This window comes from Mustela nigripes, chromosome 17 (assembly GCF_022355385.1).
Source record: "Mustela nigripes isolate SB6536 chromosome 17, MUSNIG.SB6536, whole genome shotgun sequence".
In the NCBI taxonomy this organism is placed as follows: domain Eukaryota; kingdom Metazoa; phylum Chordata; class Mammalia; order Carnivora; family Mustelidae; genus Mustela; species Mustela nigripes.
Genome location: NC_081573.1, coordinates 5288407 through 5295913, shown reverse-complemented (window position 1 = coordinate 5295913; position 7507 = coordinate 5288407). Strand labels below are relative to the sequence as shown.

General features: G+C 53.1%; 1 protein-coding gene and 4 non-coding genes across 6 annotated transcripts in view; all 5 read left to right on the top strand.

Annotated features, from left to right (window-relative positions):
• Positions 1-841: 841 nt before the first annotated feature.
• The window catches only part of LOC132005675 (large ribosomal subunit protein uL13), a 109940-nt gene continuing 103274 nt past the window's right edge, over positions 842-7507 (top strand). Inside the window, exons 1-8 of one of the 2 annotated variants that reach the window (XM_059383086.1) lie at positions 850-949; positions 2571-2643; positions 3029-3094; positions 3301-3402; positions 3605-3690; positions 3868-3927; positions 4202-4324; positions 4505-4620. In XM_059383086.1, coding sequence (XP_059239069.1) covers positions 935-949; positions 2571-2643; positions 3029-3094; positions 3301-3402; positions 3605-3690; positions 3868-3927; positions 4202-4324; positions 4505-4591 — 612 coding nt within the window. In that variant the 5' untranslated portion in view covers positions 850-934 and the 3' untranslated portion in view covers positions 4592-4620. Of the gene's footprint in view, positions 950-2570; positions 2644-3028; positions 3095-3300; positions 3403-3604; positions 3691-3867; positions 3928-4201; positions 4325-4504; positions 4621-7507 lie in introns of those variants that run through there. The other variant, XM_059383084.1, reaches the window with a different exon arrangement.
• Positions 2690-2773, top strand: LOC132006231 (small nucleolar RNA Z195/SNORD33/SNORD32 family). The gene has a single exon (XR_009401014.1). It is a non-coding gene; the product is annotated as a small nucleolar RNA Z195/SNORD33/SNORD32 family (small nucleolar RNA).
• On the top strand, positions 3442-3526 carry LOC132006230 (small nucleolar RNA Z195/SNORD33/SNORD32 family). The gene has a single exon (XR_009401013.1). It is a non-coding gene; the product is annotated as a small nucleolar RNA Z195/SNORD33/SNORD32 family (small nucleolar RNA).
• LOC132006232 (small nucleolar RNA SNORD34) lies at positions 3728-3798 on the top strand. The gene has a single exon (XR_009401015.1). It is a non-coding gene; the product is annotated as a small nucleolar RNA SNORD34 (small nucleolar RNA).
• On the top strand, positions 3986-4072 carry LOC132006233 (small nucleolar RNA SNORD35). The gene has a single exon (XR_009401016.1). It is a non-coding gene; the product is annotated as a small nucleolar RNA SNORD35 (small nucleolar RNA).

Genomic DNA, 7507 nt, shown 5'->3' with positions numbered 1-7507 from the left:
AGAGACCCCCGACAGGGGCCTGAGCCAGTGCGTTGCAGCGCTGACCCTGACCGCGTCAGAAGCTGGCCTGTCGGGGCTCCTGATCTATGCGGGAGAAGACTCGCAACCCAGGGAGCTGCGGTTGAGCAGGACACACGTTCTAATGTCAGCAGTCCAGGCACTCCAGGAGCCCGCGGTGGGTGACCTGACCCATCCCGAGATCCCAGGACGCGCTTTGGAGGAAAGGACTCTTGAGCCAAAAAGTCCTGGGACTGTGAGAGGTCAGATCTGAGAAGGTAGGGCTGGAGGGGGGCCATCCGAGGCAAGGGGTACAGTCGAAGAGAAGATCCAGCAGTCATCTGGAAGTCACTCCCTCGCACACTCTTAGATCTCATAGGAAAACCTACTTCCACCTGTTTTACAGGTGGGGATACTGAGCCCCACACAGGGCCGGGGTTCGCCCAGGTCAGGAGGAGGCAGCGCAGGCACCAGAATCCAGACGTTTAAGCCCAGACTGAGCGCTGAAGGGAGAGCCCACTTGCCCCCTGCGGGCCACCACGAGCCCTGCAGCCTGCTGTCGCTTTAGCGAGTGACGGCGCATCCCTCCACCGCAGACACCCCGGCAACCCCCGAGAGATTAGCAGCCCCTCAAAAATATGGCGGCCAAGGCGGGCCAGCCCCGCCTCAGTAGAGCCGCTTCCTACCCCACGTGATCTCTCGCCCGGCACACCAATGGACACCTAAGAGCCGACGAGAAGGATTGAACCCGGATTGGACAATTAGAAGACGAACCGCCTTCTAGCGGGGCCCCTCTGCGCACGCGCGAGACACTTGGGCCAATGAGAAGACGGAAAGCTGCCCGTACAGCCCCTACGGCGTCACTTCCTCCGCCCCTGTTTCAAGGGATAAGAAACCCTGCGCCGAACCTTCCTCCTTTCCCAGGCGGCTGCCGAAGATGGCGGAGGGGCAGGTGCGGGCTCCGCGCGGGCCGGGGAGGCGTGGGGCGGGGTGGGTTCCAGGCCCGAGCAAGGTTGGGCCCTCTTTTCCCTCGTAGGTGCGTTCTGAAACCTAAACTCGATAATTGAGCGAAAAGTGAGGCTTTGGGCCTAAAAGAAGTCTGTAGCAGTGGAATAGGAAAATATCGCGACGTTTTCTTTGACCCGGGGCTGGCTAAAACGCGGCATCATTTCTTCCTCGGGCGACTGTGGGGGTTCCCAAGACGAGGAGAGTTACTTTAAAATTAGGCCTCGTTTGCCTTTTTCTCAGCCAAGCCTTGGTTGAATCGGGCCCGTGTGTCCACAGCAGCGAGGAAGCGCGCGGGAAGCGCCTGGGCGGCCTTGAGGTGATAAAGTAGACCGAGGATCGGCCAAAATGGAGGCCGCTCCCGCCCTGCCCCAGGCCCGCGGAGTGTTGGTCCGTGCCCTGCAGCTCTGGTCGCTGTGGTGGGAGATCTTACCCGGTGGTTTCCGAGTTCCTGCCTACAGGACGACCAGGAACGCGTTGCTAGTCTTCCCTTGTTCGTTGGGGCTGACGGATGCTTTAAAGGCGAGAGAGCTGATAAAAGGCTGCACTGCCCGTAATTACTTGGGGGCCCTCGAGGTGGGTAATTACCCCAAGCTGCTTCTGCAAGCAGCAGAAGCTTGGCTCCGAGTTCCTGGACTCCTCGTCTGATTTCTTCCATGCAGGGGAAGGGATGGCTGGGGAAAAGGGTATCCGTGGGAATTGGGTGTAATGAGGCCCAGCGGTAGAGGAAGGAAGAGGCACGACAGAGGAGTCGGGAAGGTGGTAGAGTTCTCGGAACACGTGTTCTGTGCCCTCACTGAGTACCTGGTACAGTTGGCTTTGTTTGGTGTCATTCGGTTGACTTAGCAGAATGTTCCTGAGGCAGATACTGTTATCCTCATCTTCCAGGTGAGGAGGCTGGAGATTTTTAGCCAAAGTCACATTGTCAGGAATTCTGGCTTTAGATTCTGTACCCTTCTGCCTTCCAACAATCACAAGTGTTTAACAAGCGCTGGGTAAGAGTGGGGACATGACTCGTGAAGAAGCTGAGGATTTGGTTTTGAGCAGTTCGTCAGGGATCCAGAGCTGAATACAGCGTAAGGTAGAGGAGATGCTCCGAGCTATTCTGCAGGGCCTCGCCTATGCTGAACCTGTTCCTTTACTGATCTTTCTGTGCTGGAAACTAATACTCTTGAGAGAATTAGCCTGTTGGGATTCCACAAATTGGATCAGGGATTACACATTCTAGCTGGATCGAAGGACAGAGTGTTGCCAACCTTTGTTCAAATTCCAGCGCATCCTCTCACCCTTGAATATAATTGGGGCTTAAGAATTCCGGCCCTTCAGGCAGCTGAGATGTGCGGAAAGGCCCTTGTTTTATTCCGTTCACTGAAATTGTGAGTCAGCCATTTACTTTCTTGGCCACATCTGTACAGTGGACCTTGAGTCCTAGTTTCCAGGGCTGTTCATGGGTAAGAGGTACATTGAGGGATATGGTGAAAGAAACAAGTAAAAAGCCATGCTTGGTTTGGGTTGGGGGGGAGTAAAACCTGAGGTTGCATCTAAGCAGTTTACTTTATTTCCACCAGGTCCTGGTGCTCGATGGCCGAGGCCATCTCCTGGGCCGCCTGGCGGCCATCGTGGCTAAACAGGTGCTTCTAGGTAAGTCTGCTCTGTCCTCAGCTCCCCTGGTCATGAGTCCCAACCAGCGGTCAGTGATGAGCAACAATCACCATCTTTCGTTTGAGTCTCACGACTGTGAGATCAATCCCATGCACCGCTCTGAGACCTGGCAGCTACCCCCTCTCCTGGGATCTAGGGCTCTGAGATGGAAAATTATTTTCCATCACGCTGTTAATTTAAGCACAAATCGAGCTCTGCTGGGGTCTTGGGTTTCTTGTGCATGTGGTCAGCTCCACACGGGCAGAACCCTGTTTGTGGTTCACAGCAGTAGTTGGGCAGATGGATGGTGGCCAGTTTGTAGGTAGAGCCCTTGGGTGGCTTCTGAGTCTTTGTCCTTATTTGCCTCACTTTCCTTTTCCTCTAGGCCGGAAGGTTGTAGTTGTGCGCTGTGAGGGCATCAACATTTCTGGCAATTTCTACAGAAACAAGTGTAAGTTAGGTCCTGGGAGAAGGGCTGGAGAGGGTGGACCTGGGAGATTCTTGGCCTTCATTGGCTCCAAAAGTGAGCCCACTAGTGGTGGGAAGTGCTCATTTGCGTTCCCTAACAGGCCCTTGGGAGTATGGATGTGTGTGTTGAAGAAGTTAGCATGTGGCTGGGGGCTGGGGGCTGAGGCCTCGCACGCTCTCTCTCCCCAGTGAAGTACCTGGCCTTTCTCCGCAAGCGCATGAACACCAACCCATCCCGCGGCCCCTACCACTTCCGAGCACCCAGCCGCATCTTCTGGCGGACCGTGCGAGGTGAGCTGGGCCTGAGGACTGCAAGGGGCGGTGGGATGGGTGGCCAGTGATGAGGACTTCTCCCACCTGTGTTCGAGTTCCCAGACCATGAGATGACTCCACATGCACTACCATCTGAGGCCACCCCTCTACCTGTTTGGGGAGGTGAGGTGGGGTCCTTGTGAGCCCCACAGAGCGAGCCTGCTGTGCCTCCCACCAACAGGCATGCTGCCGCACAAGACCAAGCGAGGCCAGGCTGCCCTGGACCGCCTCAAGGTGTTCGATGGGATCCCGCCGCCCTACGACAAGGTGAGCTCGACGGCCGGCTGCGCAGCATTCGTGTGTCTGGCGTCCGTGATGTTGCAGTTGTACCTACATTGTTTGACCCTCATGAGAACAGCCCTGGCTGAGACGCTGCTCCAGCCAGCCTTCTGCCTTGCCTGTCCCTTACTCCAGGGCTCTTAAGCCCCTCTCCTTCTCCAACAGAAAAAGCGGATGGTGGTTCCTGCTGCCCTCAAGGTGGTACGCCTGAAGCCTACACGGAAGGTGAGTTCCAGGTTTCACCACGTTGTCTTGCTAGGGGGCAGCCTTGAGGCCCGAGACTGGCAGATGATGGCTCTTTCTCACGATGGTCTGCGGATGCCACTGTGGGCGGTGCCGATAATGCCTATGGCTCAGCTGATGCCAGCAGGGGCACTGTCTCTGCGGGTGGGTCTCTGCTGGGGAAAGTTGGGTCCTATAGGACAGCTTTTCTGCTCCCTCTCCCATAGCCGCCCTGGCCCCCCTTGCTCAGGACTTCTTTCTTCTCCCTCCCCCATAGTTTGCTTACCTGGGGCGCTTGGCTCATGAGGTTGGCTGGAAGTACCAGGCAGTAACAGCCACCCTGGAGGAGAAGAGAAAGGAGAAGGCCAAGATGCATTATCGGAAGAAGAAGCAGCTCATGGTAAGGATGGGCCAGAACCTGAGGGCACCACACTCCTGGGCAGGGCCTTGCGGGTGAACTCTCTGGACACAGTGTCTTTGGTCCAAGGGGCCTCCGCTTGAGGCCCAGCTTGGGGCAGAGAGCACAAGTGGGTTCCCGGGCAGCAGCAATTGACCGCCATCTGTCGTTTTCACCCCACAGAGGCTACGGAAACAGGCCGAAAAGAATGTGGAGAAGAAAATTGACAAATACACAGAGGTTCTCAAGACCCATGGACTCCTGGTCTGAGCCCAATAAAATTGACTGTTTGTTCCTCATGCTTGGCCTGGCCTGCCCTTCCTCCATCGCCGCCCTAGGATATGGGGAACTCCCCAGGGCTGCTGTCCTCAAGCCACAGGCAGCCTGGGGCTTAGAGTGCTGGGAACACAGAAAGGGTTTTAGTCATTTCTGTTAAGAAAAGCTTTCTTAAAAGGTGGAGGAAAAAAAAACCTCTTTAAGAGCTTTGAGGCATAATTGCCTGTGACCTACTCCTTCCTGACAGTTCAATGAAATTGACAACTATTTCAGTGTGTGCTTAGAGAGATTGGAAAATGATTGGAGGGGAGCCCTGCATTGTGAATGTGGGTGTGTTTGAACTTGCCGCAGGCTTGGGTGCTAATACTCTGCAGCTGTTAGGGTGTGAGGGCGCTGGGGCCAAGCCTAGGGTTGTACAGCGGTGGTTCCAGACGCGTAGCCTGGGAAGTACAGCCAAGGGCTCACAGGCACTGCCCTTGTGCTTTCCCTGTATTTTGTGATCCAAAACTAATAAATTATTTTTAAAGAAATTTGGCGTCTTTGCTGTGTGTGTCTGCTATGGAGGCAGGCCTTTGGCAACAAGCAAAGGGAGCCCTGCTCGGGTCACTTTCTGCAGTGGTTGGATTATGACCTGTCTGTGGAGTTTTTATCTACCACATAAGGAATTTCCTTCAGAATCCTGTATAGGTTTGTTTCTCAAAACCGTCGTGGCCTGAGGTTGCCCAGTGGACCTTTAACTCTCACTAATTCAGCTGCAAAGTATGGAATTGTCATCTTAAAACCAGTCCCATCCTTGAAGGGTAGGTGGGCTGTTCTGGTTTTGTGCCACATCCAGTGGTCTGGGCATTGTGTGAAGAAACAGGGAGGTGTGAGTAGCATTAGGCAGTGGGGATGGGAATGTGAAATCTAATGCTTCAGAAGAGGAAAGCTAGACTTTAGAGACCTGGTGGCGGGGGAGACAGAATCAAGCAGGCTCCATGCCCAGCACAGAACCCAAGGCAGGGCTCAGTCCACCCTGGGATGACCTAAGCTGAAACGGAGTCCAAAGCTTCCCTGCCTCAGGTGACCCTGAAACTAGACTTCCATCTGGAAGAGTAAAGGGAGCATTGAGTAGGTACCAAGCTCTCTGCCATCACCTGTTTCATACTGCCCTTGTAGATTAGTAGGCAATAATAAATCTCTTTTAAAAGACTTTATTTGACAGCAACAGAGAGAACAGAAGCAGGGGTGAGCTGGAGGGGAAGAAACAGTCTCCCTGCCAAGCAGGGAACCAGAGGTGGGACTCCATCCCAGGGCAGACACTTACTCCCCACCCCCACCCCAGGCACCTCCCACTTGGAAGTTTATAATTTAGAATTTCAATATTCAAATGCCTAACAACACAGAGAAACTAGATGAATGTAATACACATTTTACTATAACAGGGATTTTTTTTTTTAAGATTTTATTTATTTGACAGATCACAAGTAGGCAAAGAGGCAGGCAGAGAGAGGGGAGAAAGCATGCTCCCTGCTGAGCAGGGAGCCCAATGTAGGGCTCCATCCCAGAACCCTGGGATTATGACCTGAGCTGAAGGCAGAGGCTTTAACCCACTGAGCCACCCAGGTGCCCCAGGGCATTTTTCTTAAATGATTTTATTTATTTGACAGATTACAAGTAGGCAGAGAGGCAGGCAGAGAGAGGAGGAAGCAGGCTCCCTGCTGAGCAGAGCCCAATGCGGGGCTTGATCCCAGGACTCTGAGATCATGACCTGGGCTGAAGGCAGAGGCTTACCCCACTGAGCCACCCAGGCTCCCCAGGGCATTTTACTTTTAATTTAGGGGGCAGATGACAACTCACATATCTGTCACGATTAGTCTTCCCAAAATGCCCAAGATGCCACAGCGACTTGTTTTCTCAGAATCATTTAACAAATGGGTGCTGTGTTTACCCGTCCTGGGGCTCCCCCTCACCACAGGAGCTGCCTCCAGAAGTGGCCAAAATCAAGTATTAAGTTTAGCAAAACTGCTTGTTAAAGCAGCACTAATATAGTCCCCTGAAAACATGATCCCTTGAAAAGATAAATTTCACTGTATAAACTTAAAAACTTTCCACTTCAAAAACAAGCCACGGTGGGGCGCCTGGGTGGCTCAGTGGGTTAAGCCTCTGCCTTCCGGCTCAGGTCATGATCTCAGGGTCCTGGGATCGAGTCCCGCATCAGGCTCTCTGCTCAGCAGGGAACCTGCTTCCTCCTCTCTCTCTCTGCCTGCCTCTCGGTCTACTTGTGATCTCTGTCTATCAAATAAATAAATAAAATCTTTAAAAAAAAAAAAAACAAAAACAAAAAAAAAAACAAGCCACGGACTGGAAGGAAATATTTGCCAACCCCACCCCTTTTGAAGAACTTGTTTCCTGGATATATTAAAAAACAAAACAGGGGACGCCTGGGTGGCTCAGTTGGTTAAGCAGCTGCCTTCGGCTCAGGTCATGATCCCAGCGTCCTGGGATCGAGTCCCACATCGGGCTCCTTGCTCAGCAGGGAGCCTGCTTCTCCCTCTGCCTCTGCCTGCCATTCTGTCTGCCTGTGCTTGCTCTCTCCCCCTCTCTCTCTCTGATAAATAAAAAAATAAATAAATAAATAAATAAATAAATAAAAAACAAAACAGCGGTGCCTGGGTGGCTCAGTGGGTTAAAACCTCTGCCTTCAGCTCAGGTCATGATCCCAGTGTCCTGGGATCAAGCCCCTTATTGGGCTCTCTGCTCAGCAGGGAGCCTGCTTCCTCATTTCTCTCTACCTGCCTCTCTGCCTGCTTGTGATCTCTGTCAAATAAATAAATAAAATCTTAAGAAACAAAAACAAAAAATGGGCACCTAGGTGGCTCAGTGGGTTAAGCCTCTGCCTTCAGGTCATGGTCTCAGGGTCCTGGGATC